At 46.0% G+C, this 19,111-nt stretch overlaps 1 protein-coding gene across 3 annotated transcripts; it reads right to left on the minus strand.

The window, feature by feature from the left end:
- Positions 1–701: 701 nt before the first annotated feature.
- Positions 702–19,087, minus strand: Abhd4 (abhydrolase domain containing 4, N-acyl phospholipase B). 3 transcript variants are annotated; one of them, XM_034497959.2, is made up of 7 exons: positions 18,600–19,087; positions 9,583–9,671; positions 7,440–7,812; positions 7,124–7,278; positions 5,151–5,262; positions 2,699–2,885; positions 702–2,090 (listed from the first exon to the last, which is right to left on the minus strand). In XM_034497959.2, exons 2-7 carry the CDS (start codon positions 9,620–9,622, stop codon positions 2,001–2,003), a joined length of 957 nt encoding a protein of 318 aa, XP_034353850.1. In that variant the 5' UTR covers positions 9,623–9,671; positions 18,600–19,087; the 3' UTR covers positions 702–2,000. The 3 variants fall into 3 exon arrangements, with proteins under 3 accessions (XP_034353850.1, XP_034353849.1, XP_034353851.1); XM_034497958.2 differs by lacking the exon at positions 18,600–19,087 and adding an exon at positions 12,689–12,808; XM_034497960.2 differs by lacking the exon at positions 18,600–19,087 and adding an exon at positions 12,575–12,709.
- Between the last annotated feature and the right edge of the window lie 24 nt (positions 19,088–19,111).

Below are 19,111 nucleotides of genomic sequence, written 5' to 3' on the forward strand. Positions count from 1 at the left end.
AAAAAAGAATGCCCTGACCACATTGAGCCCCTTAGGTGATTTTCCTTGGAAAATGTTGAAATCTGGGTTTCAGGAATTAGATTCATGTTGGGAAAACCTTACCTTTCCTAAGTCATGTTGTCAGCCCTCTGGTCTAGTGTCAGATCCACTTGGAAATGGAATTCCAGGTAGCTGCTTGACATAGGTGCTGGGAATGGGACTCGGGTCCCTGCAAAAGGAGCAGGGGCTCTTAGCCACTAAGCTCTCTTCAGCCCCAAGTTATGTTTTTAAAAAAGGGGCAGTTGAGTGTCAATGGAGACACACAATAAGAACTTCGAGGTAGGAGAGGCGGAGAGGGCCAGGTTTTCCCGTGTAAGGAACTTCTGGGTTGAGACTGAGAGAATGAACAGGAGTCAGGGAACGGAGTTGTGAAGGCCTATACCTAGCTAACAGGGTGCTGACAGGGCAGGGCAGAGCGGAGCACCCAATTCTTTTTTGATTGAGGTTCATCCACCTGTGCTCTGGACTAACTCCTTTTCCACCATGGGTAGGCTGTCTGATAGGATAGTTGGCTTTCCTGGACTTGGAGGTACACTACCTGGGAGAGGGAGTGGCCCACGGGTAGTACCTTGTTGGTTCCATTCTCTTGTATGTGGACTGCATGGACTGCTGTGAGGCCACTCAATGCTCTTGTTGGATCAATATTAAATGTTGTCATCACCGACAGTGTTTACTCTTTATTAATATAGAAAAGGAGCCCGAGGCAGCTGGACCAGTAGTACAAAAGCACCAGGAGTTAATACTATTCTGGTGAAAGGGTTGGCTTTATAAAAGTGGAGGAGGAGGCAGGAACTGCATGGCTTCCAGGGCCAGGCCCAGCCTAGTACCCAGAGCCTTAGTGCAGGACCTGGAATGAGAGTCATTGGAGGGGGCTGGTGGGTAATTTTGAAGCAGAGTGAGGTGGAGACCATGGTGACAGATGATAGGCATAGAGGTTCAGGCAGTGGGAAGCATTTCTGTGGCTGATAAGGACAGAGAACTGCTGAATTAAAGCTCCTCAGTGAGCCATGGGGAGGGGTGCTCAGCTCTAGGGCCAGGTAGAAAATGCTGCGGATACTTGTGGACTTTGTGAATCCAGACATGACTCAAGGGTAGAAGGGCCTTTTCCCTTCTCCACCAGGAGTCAGTCACCTTTGCTCTATACTACACGTGGGGCTTTAGGGCCCAAGGCACAGAAGAGGCTCAGAGCCTCATAGTGGGAGGAACAAGAGGAAGAGACTCAAGTGTCCCATCTTAGGCAACCAGGATTGAGACACAGGACAAGATAATAGTGTACCTGTACAACAGGTTAGAATATGGAGCAAGGTTAACTTTAAATCAGCTCCACAGCAGTGGTGTCTGCATGGAACCTTAGCATGCAAAGCTTGCTGGGCTATAGACTCCATTCTGCTGGAACCCATCATGTGCTGTATCCTGCCCTGATCTCTTGCCTCGTCTGCCAATAAGAGCTTAGGATATGACCTCCAAGGTCATGGAAGTGGTTGTGCAAGTGAACAGAGCTGCTCCTGGTGGGTGAGTGGAAACTGAGCTTGGTTGGAGGTGTGGAGTGATGAAGAAGAAAGATGTTCCTGTGTGGGAACTACTCTCAGACACATTCCAAAACTAGAAAGGCTGCTGGGAGCCCTCCTCTGTCTAGAGGAAGGGAAGGCCATGCAGGGAGATGACATGGTTCACACAGTCTCCTCATAGTCACCACCTGGTGTGGAGAGAACAGGCGGTACTAGGCAGCCCTTTTATACTTTTCCCCAGGGTGGGGAGTTCAAGGCCTCTGGTGGATTCTGCCTCTTGCCCTCAGCATGGGATTGGAAGTGCTCTTTTTCACTGTGGTCCTATCTTGGGGACAGTCCAAGACTCTGCCTGGCTGGCACATGTTAGTTGGTGAGGAAAGGACAGAGGTTCTGACTAAGACAGGGAGAAAGATGGCAGCAGCTCCGGCTTCCTCCTCTCCCTCTCAGAGCATCTCAGTCAACCGAGTTACAGATCTCTTCCACCACAGCATTGAAGATGTGTGGCTGGTCAGCGTACACGTGGTGCGATGCACCCTCGATCTCCTGTGGACAGATGACAGTGGTATCTCAGCTCCTCAGTCCCAGCACTGGGAAGTCTCTTCTCCCCCAATGGTCCCACCATTTCTTCTCCCCCAGTTCCTGCTTGCCTGTTACCCTCAGCTCTTCTCAGGAGCAAGGCTCTACCCTTTCTCTGGATACTGCACATTCCTTTGGGAACCAGTGAATGTCAAAAGCCCATTTTGTTTTAGGGAGCCATCCACTGTGTTTTTCCTGCTTGATCTGTTTGGTCTATGCAGGAACCAGGACCACATGTGACTTGGTGGGGATGGGAGGTGCAGGAGACACAAGTGTGTAGGAAGTCCTCACTGCCACCCATGCTGCTCACAGCTCTGCTTCGGGGTAGGGGAGGCTGGAGGTCTGGAATAGAAGCACATGCCTGGCTACTGGTCAGGAACACATTTTTTAGCTGAACTGGATTGCGCAGAAAAAGTAAATTCCTAACTATCTAGCACAGAGGGGACCCTTTCAAAGCCACTGACTGCTCTATCTCATCTGTGTAGTTTTTGTCCTTACTTTGATCACCCTGTGTCACCCGAGACTTTCCCACCCACTGTCCACTTCAACTCCCACTCCTTAGCAAACCAACCTACCATGTCTCGGACGTAGGAATCTGGCCTTTGCATCTTCACCTTTTTTCCTGTGCTGGTATCTATCCAGGTGTTGGCCCCATAGATCATGGTGATGGGCACATCTTTTCGAATTAAGTGGATTCGCTCCAACATGGGGCGCCGGGCCCAGCCGAAGGACTCCATCATGGCTTTGAATGCCGTTTCCCCACTGACAGAACAAAATGGCAGGGGGAGGGGTGGGGGTGAGGGGGTAGGATGGACAGGAAAACAAAATGTCAGCTTGCTGGTCTTCAGAGGCCCGGCTGGGTCTTAGTGTCTTTGTTATCTCCTGGCAGCCAGCACTGGCTCATCAAATAGTGATGAGACTGGGAGATGAGTGGATAGGCTTAAGGGATGCTTGTGAAATCTGCATGGCATAGAGCGCTGCCCAAGAATGCAGCAAGGACTTGGGCAGCATAGATTCACACTTGGGCTGGGGGAAGGGACACAGGCACAGGACAGATGTGGTGCCTGACCTCCTGGAGCTTGCACTGTTGCTTATGCCTTTGGAAGGCAGTGGCTAAATAATCATAAGAACTGTGCTTTTAACTCAGAATTTCCCAAGGCTTATGAAAGGGGGCTAGAGCTTCAGAAGATGATGAGGATATAGACGTGAGCCCTGAAGAGGGAGGGCTGTACCCAGAGGACTTTGCTAAAGACACACTGGGATGAGGAATGAAAATATGTATCAGGCTTTTGAGACTGGGGTTCAGCAGATTCTGTTAGGGGGACACCACAAATGTGAGCTTTATCTCCCTATCAGGTTTGTGTGAGGCTGGGACAGGAGCCAGGCTTCCGACTAGCTTGCAGCTTTTGGGGGAGGCGGGGGAGGCAGAGGACAGTGTTCCCTCCTGGGCTCTGCTGTTTGGTGTAGCTGTACTCCAGGTTTCTGTCCATTCCAGCAGATGCAGAGGGCACCTCTATGAGATGCTGCAACATAGACTCTGTAGTCTGTCAGACATGAATTTAAACTGAGTCTTCTTCGCAAGTCATAAAACCAAATACACCTGGATTTTCTTATACAAACTGGAGGGAACTATGTACACTTCCTTAGGTCAAGCTGAAAAGAATGAAGATACAGGTAGAGCTCCCAAGTCTAGGTGGAGTGAAGAAGGTACCACTCAAACATTTCCTTTTGCCAGAGCTCATGGTTTCCAAAGGACCAATGGGAATTATAGACACTTGTCAGCTACAGTAAAAGAGCGGAGTGCTATAAAACTGAATGGTGACTAGAGGGGATGGGGAGAGCTGGCCACCCGATGGCATCTTTGCTTCGGTTGGGACACAAACAAGGAGCAACATTAAATATTCTGTGGGTTACACTGAGAGGCCACTGCACAGAAGGTCTCAGGCAAAGGGAAAGGCAGAATTGTGCCAGCTGGGCCTTCAGGTAGGTACAGGACTGACAGTGAGCCCATGAAAGCGGAGCGGAGCCAAACAACAGGAAGCTGGGCGTGCTCACTTTGCTGGGGCTCCTCTGGGCAGGACTTTGCTGTCAGCATACCCACATGCAATGGCTCCCCTGCTGCAGTGAGAACAAGGCTCACAGGATTGTGAAAGGCCGAGCCTCATCTTCCTCACAGCCCTGGGCCTACAGCGACTTGGACAGCCTTGGAAAAAGGTGGGTAGTTCTGAGCCTCCTGCAGGGTCAGGGTGAGGTCTCCAGGGTGGTGTGACCAATATGCCCCGCTGGTGTCAGCCTCTCACAGGGTCTGGCTGTGGGAGAGGATTACTTCCCTGGCTGACAATGCTGCCAAAACTGCAGGTAAGCAAGCTTGCGGGGCTTGCTTGGGAGCAGCCAGGATAAGAACTTCTCACAGTTCTGAGGATACCTTTATACTTCTAAAAGAGGTAAAGGATTTTTAAGTCAATTCTAAACTATTTCCAAGTGTGTATAATTGAAATAAATGCATATTCTTTCTTTGAATGTATTCCAGAAATGTATTCTATAGATATATTATAATATGTATAGAAAGGACCACATGCGAGAAGTCTTTCTGGATTAACATAACATGAAACATTAGACTAAAAATGAGGAAATCTAGAAACTGAAGGTTGTGAATGGGCAAAGACTTCACTTTCTCTATTTGCCTTAAAAACAAACGTCCCCCCCCACATTTGCCGATAAAATAAAACCCAGAACCAACACCAAATTTTTTTTTTTATCAGTTTTTCAGTTAAAAAATATCTTTTAAATGTTCATCGTGCAGCTGCTGACTGCTAGGGAAGCCATGAGGCCTTCCTCTAGAGACAGCATATTTAATTAAATCCAGTATCTCCTATAGCTTTAGTGACCACCCCCAGGAACTCTGGAAATGACCACGCCTGTGGGTGCCTGTGTCCCCTGAGGCAGGGTCATATGGAAGAAGAAAAACTGTGTAGCTCTAGCTTGACTTCTCAGCCACTCCCCACCCCCCCCCACCCCCACTCTCACCTGGGATTCTGTGCATTGCAGTGGTAGATGTATTCTGAGATGGTATCATCCTCAAAGAAGTCTGCAAACTTGCGCTTGAAGTCTGGACGGAATCTCTGTACCAGCCCAGGCCCTGGGAGCGAGTAGGAAAAACAACATGACACTGGGCACTGGCATGTGCCTGCAATTCCAGCACTCAGGAGGCAGAGGCAGGGAATTATTTCAAGCTCAAGGTCAGTCTGGGGATGTGTAAGACTCTACTTTAAGCCCCTGCCAGAGAACAAAAAGAACAACACCCTCATCACCCCCTCCCCCCAAAAAACCCAAACAACCAAACAAAATAAAAATCCATGGAGCAGTCGGCGTGAGTAGTGGTGATATAGAGAGAGGAGAAACCCTGCCTACTTATGTCTAAACATCCATAACCCAGTTTATCTCTCTAAGAACTTAGTTCCTTTATAGGTTTAACATGACAGTGGCAAAAAAAAAAAAAAAAAAAAAAAAAAAAAAAAAAATGCAGGAGCCTGTTGGGAGGCAACAGATGACTTCAAATGTCAGAGTTTGATTTTTTGGTCACCAATGAGTTTAGCGACAGTCCCCAAGGAAGTTGGTGATTTTCACTTCAGTAAGCCCCAGCACTTTTCCTACAGGTTCATAAGTTCTGTAGGGTCTGTGGTTGAGAGGATTTTTGAATATAGTCAGAGTTATATTCTGCCCCCTCTCCACCCCAACCCCACCCCGCAACCTTACGGCTTTTTACTTTTCTGAAAGTAGCCATGAAACCATACCATTTCCCAAGCACTCTCTCACTTTCAGGCTGTAACAGAATACTTGGAAAGTGACCTTAACAGCACCGCTGGCCCCAACTTTCATCATAGTGCATGTAGAAGCTGTAGGTATGCAGGCAGACTGTGAGGACTGGGTCCACTGGACACTTCCTCTGTCCTGGCAAGCCTTTTGTTTGTGAGAGGTATCTGGGGGAGTATCGGGAATATAGCCACAGGCCCTACTCTCCCTCAAGCACAGTCCTCCATGGCTGCCAAGCCAGCCACCCAACACCATAGCTGATGCCTTGCATGGACCTGGTCAGATCCAAGGCCAGGGGAGGGGAGAATGGTTAGAGCAGGAAGGATGGTAGTGAGTCCACTGGAGGCCCCTGGACTCTGAGGTCAGCCCTCTGTCTGCCTACTTCCCTTTGGCACCCATGTCTCTTGCTTGCTCCCTTTGTCCCAGAACTCTTGGGCTACTTTTACATCAGGGCTCACTTTCTACTCTGCTAGGAGCCATTCTGTTTCAGCCACTGTAATACTCGACTATGGAACACTTCTTTGTAGACATAAGACCTTTTCAATCAAATGAATCTACTTCTTAGGTCAGCAGTGTAAAAAGCTCCTCAGAGGGAGGCACACAGGCAGTGTGAGGTGACAGCATGCAGAGTCTCTGACACTACAGACCACAATGTGCCCTGCCTCTTCTCATAATCTTCTGACAGCTACTTAGTGCTAAGAAATCCAGAAGAGGGAGATGCAGTGTGTCTCTGGAGCAGGACATGGCTCAGAGGGACCTGTCAGCCACAGTGTGTAACGCTAGAAGCTGAGGATCTAAGCCCTGCTTGCTGCAGGTGCTGGTGAGCCGTGGAAAGGGATCCAGTCGTGGCAACTGCACCTGAGTCTCTAACAGGTTGTCGTACAAACTTATTCACATAGCAGAGAAGTGGCACATCAGAGCCCCTTCCTTTCTCTGGGTTCTGCCAACACAAGGTAGCCATTCTGTTCTATCTGCTGATGCAGATGGAGGGAATATATCAATCACCTGAAACCTCCAAAACAGAGACATGGTCCTGATTATTGGTTTTAAGGAACAATGTTAGGTACAGGCCTACTGTTTAAGAACAATTGAGGATGACAAAGACCAGGTAGATGCACCAAGGCTTCTGCTGGTGGATGGGATGGCCTTGGTTTAAAGATAGAGTCCTTCATCTGGAGGTGACTCACCCCAAGGCCCAGCCACTCGAAGAACAGCCAGTGGATTGGAACGTCCCAGGACAGATGCCACAGCCTTGACCCAGGTTGGAGGTGCACGGATCTCACTGGGGTCAGTTGGTCGTAGGGGAAAGCCCCAGGGATCCACCAGGATAAGATGTTTAACTCTACATTAACGGAAACAATAAACAGAGGATACACTGTATTTGCTTGGAGGTACCATAGCTCTTAAGTTGCTGGGGAATGAGAGTATTACTGGAAATAAATATTGGAATGTGCCTAGTAAGGCAGACTCAGCTCATGAGGGAGAGGGGTAGCTTCACCTTACCTTTCAGGGTACTTGATAGAGTAAGAAGTGGCCAGGAATCCTCCCAAACTGTGCCCCAGGAGGATCATGGTGGGGATTCCCATGGTCTCCCGCCATGTCTCTATCGAAGTCACAAATTCATCTTCAGCTCCTTCTGGGTCCCTTGGGAACGTTGGCCTTGAGCTTCGCCCAAAACCAAGCAGATCAAAGGTATGGAGTGTGCGGCGGGCACTCAGTGAATCCATGTTGAGGATCCAGAGGCCCACGCCGCCCCCAAAGCCATGTACCATCACCAGAGGGGTGCGGTCCTTTTGCTCTGGGCTCACAGTCACCGTCCAGATCTTGTTCTGGTTTGGGAGGGATACATAACGGGCCAGGAACTTGTTCTGGAGACCTGGGAAGACAAGAATTCCTGGGTGAAGCATCAAGAATGCTCCCTCAGAGCATTGACATTTTGCCTGGAATACACTCTTCAGTTTTCTCTTCTCCTAAAGAGATCATCTTAGGAAGCCCTCCTCATCTCCACAGTGAGTTTCAGGACAACCAGGGCTACATAGAAAGACCCTGTCTCAAAGAAAAGGGTAAAAAACCAAACACAAACAAATGAACAAACAAAAACCAGTAAAAAGACGACATGCTGAGGAAGCGATGGGAAGCAAGCCAGTAAGCCACAGTGCTCTGTGGTCTGTTTCAGGTCTTGCCTCCAGGTTACTGCCTTGGCTTCTAAACTTCACGATGGACTGACTGTAACCTGTAAGCCAAACAAACTTCTCCTCCCTGAGTTTGATTTGGTCCATGTTTTATCTCAGGAACAAAAAAAGCAAATTAAAACAGCCCCCATCCATTTTCAGCCTCCTTAGCCTTAGACAGAACCCTAAGTCAGGTTAGCAAGAATTGTCACTGTGTGCCTTGTTCCCTATCTTTAGATCTGACCCAGTGAATCGGCTTCTACTTTTTTTTGTGTTAAGTCCTTGACTTTTCTTCAGCAAGAATCTTGCTGAGTCCACTCAGAAAAAAACTCTCCGTCCTTGATGTCTTTATTAATTTCCACCCACTGACCCTGTCTGTTCCTTAGCTGTAAGTTCCCCAGTTCTTGCAGTATGGGGAACTGAGAATGATAGAGTCCCAGTGACAACAGGTTTTATATAGTCATTCTAAAAGACTTAAAAAGTATCAGAATAATTTTTCTTTTATACTTCATACACTAATGAATTCAAATCCAAGGAAAATTCACAGACCATTTGGTCTATAGGCAGGAAGAGAGACCATATCATTTTTCAAGATGATGTGCCCACTGCCCTTTGGGTCCCTGATGTTATACAACTCTTGAACTCATTGTTCTTAAATTTGCATGTGCATGGAGATGAACAGAGAGAACTGTGGTCTAGCCAGGTGGAGATGGTGATGGAGTAGGCTGAGCCAAGAACACTGAGGGAGGGCAGTGCTTTTTTTTGCTATCGTGGGTACATGGAAAGAGCTGCTTATGTCAATCAGTCTGCATCTGGATGGAGCCTTGAAAGCTGTGGTTTCTTTCAAGTTCTCAAAGAGAGAAGCTCTAGCTGGGCAGAGCAGCAGGGTGGAGAGGATCGTGATGGGGTTGAGGTGTGGGGAGAGACATGGTCTCAGGGTCTTGTTTGAACCAATAACTATTGCTGCTTATGGGGTATTGTTCTTCACTACTGATCATGAGATCCGATCTGTGTGAACTCCAAATAACTGTGGTAGGCTACACCTGAGGAGAAGGCAGGAAATAGCAATATTAGAAAACACAGGATTGCTGACACTCAAGTGGGAAGATGGTAAATTAAAAAGTGCTTAGCTATATGTTTAGAAGAGAGGGAAAATCAAAGAAGAGATAGGGAAAAGAGGAAGGGAGGGGTGAAATCTCTGTGTGTGTGAATCAATGCACATTAGTGTATAGGGTTTAAGGTGAAGCTGTAGGATATGGAAGGAGGGAGCTACCATAGGGCCAGGGCATTGTGGGACCGCTGTCGTGGAACACTGTGTTGTCTGTCTGTATCTCCCTCAAGTCACTAATTTTCTTTCCTCTAACCCATACACTCCTAATGAGGAATCAGTGTGCTCAGTGGACCCAGGTTGGGGAAGATCCTGTATCCTTTCCAGTCCCTTTAAAGGGGAGCAGCAAACTGTCCCTTCTACTTACACTGGAGGATCCTGGCTTCCACATTCTTCAGCTGAGACATGGAAGTGGGGCGCCAAGTGGGGAGCCAGCTACTCAGCCAGCCCTGGGGCCTACAACAAGACACAAAGGCACTTATTGGCAACACTGAAAAGGAGGCACTGTTCCTACCCAGCCTTGCTGATAGCTCGTAGAGTTATCAGGGTACAAAGTGTTTCCTAACTTTAGGAGGCCTGTCTCTCATGGTCTTCAGTGTCCGCAATGCCTAAGCAGTCTGATACACTGTTACTCTTTCCTAGGCAAATGGCTATTGAGAACAATGACCCTTAACAGATAGCAGATACATTGTACACAGACCTTGACTTTTTTGTATTTATTATCTTCCTGGAGCTTTACAACTCCTCTTTGTTACTGGTTATCTTAATTTATGTTCAAGGAGATTACAGAGAGTGAGGGAGAGACTTTAACTAATATTTCTATTATTCTTTGCACCCCCAGAACGGTTCTTTTAGGGTATTAACAGACAAATTGTTGTGCCATTGCTGTCTTGCATGCTTCTGGAAGTTTGGGGTACTGTTATTGCCTGATTAGGGGACCCATCAGGTCTGAACTTAGAGCTGGGGCAGGCAAGGACCAGGGGTGGGATATCTGGATTCATGTCACCGAAAGACACAGGTTGCCTCTGACCCATTTTTTTCAGGCTGAAAAATGAGGAGAAAATTTGCCTATGTCCTAGAGTAAAACTGATAACGTATCCTGCTTTCTCGTTCACACCCAGTGACTAAGCCACTGAAGAGAAGAGGTTCCAAGCACTAGCTCTGGAGTAAACAGGACTCCTGTGTCTGAACTACTAACTTACCAGTGATGAACATATGGGGGGCGGGGGAGGTTGAGGTTCAGACATATAATGAACCTTGACAGATGCCTGCCACAAATGTAACTGCTCAGTGAATCACAGTTTTTGTTCTACCTTTCCTGTCTTGCATGTTATCTCTCTTTTTGTGAACTCTGCCTAGGTGAAGGTAATAGGATGGTGGCCAGAAACTGCAGCAAGGGCTTGTGGGTATGAGAAGAAGACATGGCATCCTGTGGAGGAGCCATCCTGACTACTCATAGCATAGACAATGGGTACCCTGAGCATCATGTGAAGCACAGATTTTAGATTTGATTGTTTTCTTGGAAATCACCTAGTCTAGCCTCTTCTTCATAGGTGGGCAACCTGATGCACAGAGCGGTCACACAGCAAGTTAGAAAAAGAATGCCTTCCCTGTGGGCCTTCCAGCCTCAGCTTTTTGAGGCCACACATGAAACCACATCTTGTTGGATACTGTTTTTTGAAGGGAGTGCCATCTAAAGCCAGAAGCTAAAGTTCTAATCCCAGCATGGCGCTTACCAGACTGTGGCACATTACTTTTCTCTGTCAGTTTCTCTACCCTTAAAGGGGAGGTAATTGTATCCACCTCCTAAGTTTCTAAAAAGTTTGTGAGTTAACATCTAAAGCATATAGATAAACTCCAAATCAACATTATTTTCCCTTGGCTGAATGTTGTTACTATTTTGTAAGTAGCTGCTCTCAGTGAAAGTTTGCCATTAAAAAACAGAAGAAACAAAAAAACCCAGTTTTGCTGTGGGAGTGGGGACATCAATGACTTTGGTCAGATAAAAGCTGTCTCAGTCAAGCGGAGTCTAGGGACATCCTTTTAACAGTCTACCAGAATTCCTTATCGGATGAAGCACCAATACCTGGAGCCAGTCTCAAAAGAGAGACTTCCTCTTTGCACTGTACACTCTAACAACTCAGACAGTGACACCTGAACCCCACACATCTCTAACTCTTGACAGCAGACCTCCAGAGAAATGCTTCCCTATGAGACAGCAACACTGGCAGCAGTCCACAGAAGGGGTCGGGGGTGGGGGACAGGGAGCTATATGCACAACTTTGCCTTTCTTCTCTAAAAACAATCCAGAAAGAGAACAGGCCATGGTGCCTGTTACACTGTGCCAGTGCTATTAGGGAGGTAAGAGCTGAGGTGGGAAAGTGAGGCAAGCAGCCTCTTAACAAAGCCTCTTAACCATGAACTTGGTCTGGCCTGGCTGCTGCTGCTCATTCTCATGGGGCGAATAGGAGCAGTTCTGCTCTAGAGAGAAACTGTTCTAGAACCCTGTAATTGAGCAAGTCTCTGAATTTCTCTGGGCATCAGCATCTGTTGCTTTATTTGTAAAACGGAGCTGAATGACCTGAGTCTTTTCTGGCTCTAATGCTGTTTCCCCAAGTCACTGTAGGCAACATAAATTTCCTCTTAGAAAGCAATATTCTCTTGGGCAGTAAGTCCCTTATGCGATTGTTTACTATTGTTACAAAGTTATTCTTTCTGCAGGCTATGTGTTCTACAGATCCAAAAGGACAAATATTAGGTCAAGGGACGGCCCTGCTCCCGTAAAACCCTTGGAGCTGAGTCATTCTCCTCTAAGCAACTTTGTTCCTGATCCTGTTAGACCCCATCACACAGGTGGCATCTCAAACTTGATGGCCTTAGGTGAGCTGTAACCCCACATCCAAATCTAACAAACCTACTTCTGAAACAACAGCAGTAAGCATGTGTTTATGATTAAGAACACTATCAAATAGGATTGCAAGCAGAACGTGAAGGCGGCCGAGGGCTAAAGGAGCTTGCAAGCCAGTTCTACACTAATTCCACCGCAGTGGAGACTTCTCTCGCCTACCCATGCCTTGTCCTTCAGGGCCTTTCACACCCACGACTTTAGTCCCGGGGCAAGTCTTACCATGCACCCGGTTGGTGGCCTCACGTCCGCGTCAGGAAGAGCTAGCTTATTCCTCATGCTTTACCAATCTAACTAGGCTACCAGGGGGCGATTGCTAAAACTAAGTGGAAAGTCAAGAATCCCCAGGCTGAACGCAAGCTCATCCCTCAATGCTCCCCCAGCTCCGCAGCCTTCTCATCCCTCAGCGCTCCCGGGGCTCCTCAGCGCACCCCATCCCTCCCTGGAAGCCAACCTGAAAAGGAAAGGCGGGGAAGTCTGAAGCTGTCCGCAACTACAGACAGTCCCCGGATCCTGGCCCGGACAGATAGACAGAGACAGAAAGAGAAACGGACAGGAGTAAACTCACTGCTGCTCCAGATCATCAGCCATAGTAAACAAGCCCTGCCGGGTCGAGCTGAGCCAGCCCATCCCTCCGCCTGACGCCAGAACCAGCTGACCCAGGGAAGTATCGGATAACAGAGGGGGCGGGGCCGGAGGCGGGACCTGGACCGCTAGTGGGGTCTAAATGGGCGCCGGTGGCCCGCGGCCCAGCTCCTCTCCTGGGCTGAAACCAATTGGGTGCTTCCTTCTGTTTGCTCCCTCGGGCCAGTTTCCAGGCTGAACACTATGGTCCCACAAAAGTAGGCTCCTAATCTGGATCACTTACCCTAGGTGGACAGCGAGGAAGACAGTGAAGGAGACCGGTAGTTTAAAACTCCAAGTCCCTCACTTGAATGTCATCAGCCCCGCCTCCACTTCTACTTCAATTAAAGAGTGAAGGAACTGCTTTGCCTCTTGCTCATGTTCCCGAGCTTCCCTCTCTATTTCAGGTCACAGACGCGTCATCTGCCTTTGATACTCCTATGAAAATGGTTTAGATGTCCGTGGAGTCATCATAGGTTGATTCCTACAAAAGGGCCTTGAATATTGTAACCCAAGATTTCCAGGTCCCAGAAATACAAGATGCAAGCTGACTAGTTAAATTTGAATTTTAGACAGCAAAGTTTAAGACTAAGTATGCTCCATATAATATTTGGGGCATCCTGTATTCACAGCTCTAAGATGAGGGGTGACATCTGCCAGCATAAGCATGTCTCTGCTCTGGGAATGTCTTGCCTCAACCTACTTTCCAAGAAAAAAGCAGCTGTATCCTGCTTCCATTTGGAGGACCTCCCAGAGGAGGGCCAGTTAAAGGACTAATGGGTAAGGCTGGGCACGCTTTGGCATGTGGGTGTAGGATAAAGGATGTGGGACATAAAGTGACTTAATTCAGAAGCTTTGAGCACATTTCAGGCTGGCTGGCAGAGAGGCAGGGTGCATCTTGAAATGCTGGCTTCAAAATTCACTTGAATTGGCAAAGGGGGTGTGGCACTCCAGTACATAAGGGGAAAGAATCTACAAAAGTAACTTTTGTTTTCCTGTCTTTCTCTCTCTTTTTTGAGGGTTTACACACACACACACACACACACACACACACACACACACACACACACACACACACCCCAAGTCCTATGTGTCCTAGGCTGGCTTTCCGTTGGCTGTGTATCTGAGGATGACCTTGTGCTTCCAATTCTCCTGTTTCTACCTCTGGAGAGCTGGGATTATAGGATGTGTGGCCAGGCATGTTGATTCAGGATTGGGGATTGAACCCAGGGCTTCCTGCTTGCTAGCTAGGCACTTTAACAGCTGAGCTACGTGTTCCTAGTCCTACAGTATTTTTCTTTGGTCTTCTTGAAAGACTTAGGAGAACCTGAGATTTCTTCTTTCCAGAAACACATTGTTAAACTGATCATTATAAGGGTTTAAAGTTTTAAAGAACTGGAATTTTCAGAAATTTCCAACCAGGATTTTAGCCAAGTTCAGTGGTCCTACAATTCACTATACACAGTCATTGGGAAGGCTTGTTAGCAACGCAGACTCCTGATTCCCATCCTCAGAATCTATTTCAGTTAGTTTGGTTTGAGGCTAGAAAACTGCATTTTTTTTTTTTTTTAAAGAAGCATTGAAGGTGCTGGTGTTCCAGAAGGCCCACTAGTTAATTAAACAAATAGAATCCATGATCAAAAGTCTGGGTTAAGTTCAAGTTCTTGGCTTTGTCAATCTATTTCCTGATCTTGGGCAAGTCATTTTGTCTGGTTGCTTCTTCTGGAGTGTGGCTTGTGAGAATTAAGGTAATTCAAAGAACATTTAGCACATATACGTTAACAATGATATATTTTACGTCCAAAGCCAAACATTATGTTGACACAAAGAATCCAATGATAAGAAGAAAGGAACTAGTCTCCTTTGGTAGTCCCCACAGACTCCCTTAGGCTGCTTTTGGGGAGTTGGTCACTATGTTGTCAGAACTTAGCTCAAACTTCCCTCCTTCTATAAGAGACCCCCATCATAAGGGCACCACATGACCTTTGTTTATTTTTTTCAGAACAGCACTTTGAAAGGATCTTGCATAATTCTTATTCACTTTCTCCTCCACCACAGACAGTTTCAGGGGTAGTCTTGTCTGTCTAGAACTCTGCTTTGCTCCCTGCCCACAGCAGTGTTTGACACTTAGTAAATGCATGGCTGAGCAGGTTAGTAAGCAGAAGCATGAGTGATGGCTGACAGAATGAAATACTAGGTGCTAAGAATGAAGTACTAAGTTCTGGGGGTACTAAGTACTAAGTGGGTGACAGAATGAAGTGCTAAGTGCTAGTGTTCTGGGGGTTACAATCTAAACGACACTATAGAAATTCCCGTCTGTTTTCACAGGACAACAAAAGCTCCCAAAATTCTGATAACCTATAAAATGTGGGTCCTATAAAAGGCTGATCAGGTGGAACTGGTATTAGGTCTCTAGATTCTAGAACATATATCAGGAGCACAGTGCAGAGAGCATTTGTATTGTCTTTACATGTGTCAAATAAGCTTTAGCATAGTTGTTTAGAAGTAAGAAATTCAAATATATGGAAAATGTCTTTTATAACTAAAGTTATCCTTTAAGGTATTCCCCGAATTGCTATAACTCAGGATTGAGTGGATCTGCTAGAATTACATACAGTGCAATGAACTCCTGGTACCTACTCTAGACAGGCCTCTGGAGCGAAAAATGCACTCTCCTCTTCTTATCTTGAAATCAAGACACATGATATTCACACATGGAAGAATATATCCTAAAACGTATTTTTAAATCATGCATGATTTGATACATAAAGTATTATACTCTTTAAAAGATTTAGATTATTTTATATGTACAAGTGTTTTGCTCAAGTGTGTATCACATGCATATTTGTTGCTCAAGGAGGTCAGAAGAAGGTGTCTGATCTCCTGGAACAGATAGTTGCTAGCCTCCATGTTGGTGGTGAGAATCAAACCCAGATCCTCCACAAGAGCAACAAGTGCTCTTAACCAATGAGCAATTTCTGTGGCCTGATGTAGTTTCTAGGAATAAAATCTAATTTGTCAATCTCTTTCCTGTGCCTGCAAGTTACCATTAAACACTGCAAGAGTAGGTGGAGCTGATAAGCTGATATATCCTGGACCCAGAAGGAATACATCATTCCTTCAAATAGGTGTTGCTGACTTTTCAATGAATGAGTAAGACTTAGACTAAATGTAGGTACTAAATAAAGGAGCTTCAAAGTCCTCTGTCCAGTGATAGCTGTATGTGGCTCTTTTTATTTTTTTAAGATTCAATTTTGTATGGGAGGGGTTGAGTGGGTGAGGTAGGCACATGGGAGAGCGGAGACAGGCCACAAGAGCATGTCAGATTTCAGTAGAGCTGGACATACAGGTGTTTGTGAGCTACCTGACCTGGATATTGGGAACTGAACTCAGGCCCTCTCCAAGAACACTTGAACTACTTTTATTGCTGAGCCACCAAGATTTATGGGACCCCCAAAGAGCTGGATGAGAAGAAAAGCAGACAAAGGATTCTGAGTCACTACACTTCAGGAATGACTGGATAAAGGGATGCAGGCTCACTGGAGACAGTTGCTGCTCAACTAGAAACTGGATCAGAAAACACCATACTTGAAAAAATTTCCCTTTGTGTTGATTGAGATTTGATTCCGTTAGTTTTTTTCCAAAGTAACCCAGTGCTAGAGGCGTAGGTGAGAGATGCAGCATTTGCCCAGCGTGAACCCTAGCACAACCTGGCACCATGCTTTACTTGCTGAATTAGAGAACAAGGAAAGATGGGGCTTGGTCTAAGTGGAACCAAAGTTTAAAAAGTGGATGTTTACATGCTAGAGTAGACAGCAGCAAACGAGTCAAGGCCAAAGAGAAAATACAAAGGAAAAAACTGAGAGAAAGAGAGAGAGAGAGAGAGAGAGAGAGAGAGAGAGAGAGAGAGAGAGAGAGGGAGGGAGGGAGGGAGGGGGAGATTCTTTACAGGAATCTTTTTTCTACTTTAGAGGATTTGTATTTGTCATAGTAGATAATATAGTTTGTCAGGAGAAAGGGTGGAAAAGTCAGTTTGCCCCCTGTTGCCCCCCAACTCTCCCATATCTTATATTGTGGAGCATCTTAGTTATGAAGCCTCTAAGGTCTTCTCTGACTTCTGATTTAACTTAAACCTAATTTGTCTTTTGCCAGACATCTGATTTGCAGTCCTGGTACCATCTTTTGCATGCCCAGATTATTGGAGCAATGTGGCTAACTTAATTTGGAGAAACAGAGGTAGTTCATGTCAGAATGAATACTTATTAACAAGTGCAAACATTTTTTGGACATTTACCATGGGTTCTGGACTTTGCTAAGTGCTTAATGTTTGACATTATTTCATTCAAAACAATGTTGTGATCCAGGTATTGTTATTTCCATGTCATGGAAATGGAAAATGAGACCATAGTGGTCTCTACCTGTAATTTCAGCACTTAGTAAGCAGAGGCGAGAGGATTGCAAGTTTGAATCCACTATGGGATACATAGTAAGTTCCAGGCTAGTTACATAAAGAAACCTTGTTAAAAAGAAGGAAAGCAAGAATTAAATGTTAAGTGATCAGTCTTAGGTTAGATAATTAGCAGTAGGTAGAATCAAAGTTCAAAACCCTCTTTGTCTGACTCTGGAACTTGAACTTTTATCTACTGTTCTACACATGAACTTTCTACACATAGTAATGTTCTGCCTCACACTACCCAAAACCAACAATGGTAAGATTTCCTATTGAGAGGTTAAATATGGTCATATGCTGAACACCAAGCAAAACTTTTCCTTATTGTTAATTCAGGTAGCTGAAAAAAATCTGTAGTTCAGAATGGCTTTGTCTCAGAATGAGGATGCTTGTCTTAATAAGTGATGTTTTGCCTTGAGTCTGTCTTCCTAGGAAGTTCCTATGGAGATGTTAATGATGGTAGTTGACAGATCAAAGGCTAAGACCCTTCTGGAGGGAGCTGAAGTGATGGCACAGAAACTTGTGGAAGAATTCATTACTGGATGATTAGAAACAGCCAGTTAGCCCATTTTGCCTTAAGTTGAATAGCAGAGGAATCTGTTCTCTTACTTGTGATGAGACAGGGAGAAGGGCTCAATTTCAGATACATGCCATATTATGTGGATTAGGAACTAGTCTGGTTATCTTTCCACATCCCAACTAATGCAAAAGCACTGAGGCTACATTTCTTCAGGAGTGCAAACTTCTCCATTGTGAATATGGATTTACCTCTTCTAACAGACTAAGTCTTTCCAAGGACTCAATCGATTCACCCAGGGAAGAGCTATTTACCCCTCATAGGATTGTGATGCTAAGTGTTTCCAGGCTAAATACAGATAACAAGTGACAGTATCAGTTGCTGTTTTAGAAATGTTGCTAATCTAGTTAGGCAGGGCTGTTGAACGTGATTTAAACGCTGAAATGAAGTGTACCGGATTATATGAGAGTAGACTTTTCAACCAAAGATGAGATACTAGGTTTAGGTCTGGTTTTTGTGAATTTGTAAGGGCAGTGCAAACCAGAAGGCAGAACTTAAGTTTTCTTCAATTATAACGCTAAAATGCAATTAACTGTACTTGTTAAAACCTCAAACTTTCATTTCTTATTCTATAAAATGATTCATAGAGGGCAAGGTTGAACCAAACATGCTCTTTGGAGCCTTTCAAGGTTGACATCTCGGGATAGTATTACAATACTTGTACGGCGTCAGTTTGGGGCATATTGCTGCTGATCCTGACCCTTCACTCTACACACAAGTAACTATCTTTTTAGACAGTGACTGATTAACCTAGAAATTCCTACAATTTAACTACAAGCTATTGGTCCTCTTTGGTACCCAACAAACGTTTGTTGAATGAATGAATACCTGCTGGCTTAGGTTCTTCGAAGGGGCCAGATCCAGCCTTCCAGTTCGGGATCCTGTAGAGGTCAACCCTCCCCCGCCAGTGTAAACTGGCGCTTGCCCCGTATAAGCATAGTTCTCACTGCGGAGGAACTTGACCTGCTCTAATGATCGGCCACAGGCATCTGAAGACAGAGCTTTTAAGAGAATTAGGGCCAGGCAGGTTAAATCCCTGGACCGCCAGCTTGGCCTCTAAGCAGATTCCCAAGCTTGGCCACTGAGGACAGGGGATCAAAGAGAGCCGGAACTCTCTGATACGCGTCTCTGTCCGTGGTTAAACCTCTCCCCCTGTTCCTGTCACAAATCTCGTCGCCAGAGCAACAGTAGGCGTCAACAATCGCAGGGCGGAAATAAAGATATAGTACACGTCTCCAGAGTGGAGATAGGGCATGCGCAGGCGCATTAATTCATTTCCGGCTGTAGTTCTCAGTCTAGGGATGCAGCCTGCGTCTGCGCATTAATTGTGACGCACCAAG

The sequence above is a fragment of the Arvicanthis niloticus genome, chromosome 3 (assembly GCF_011762505.2).
Source record: "Arvicanthis niloticus isolate mArvNil1 chromosome 3, mArvNil1.pat.X, whole genome shotgun sequence".
Classification (NCBI taxonomy): domain Eukaryota; kingdom Metazoa; phylum Chordata; class Mammalia; order Rodentia; family Muridae; genus Arvicanthis; species Arvicanthis niloticus.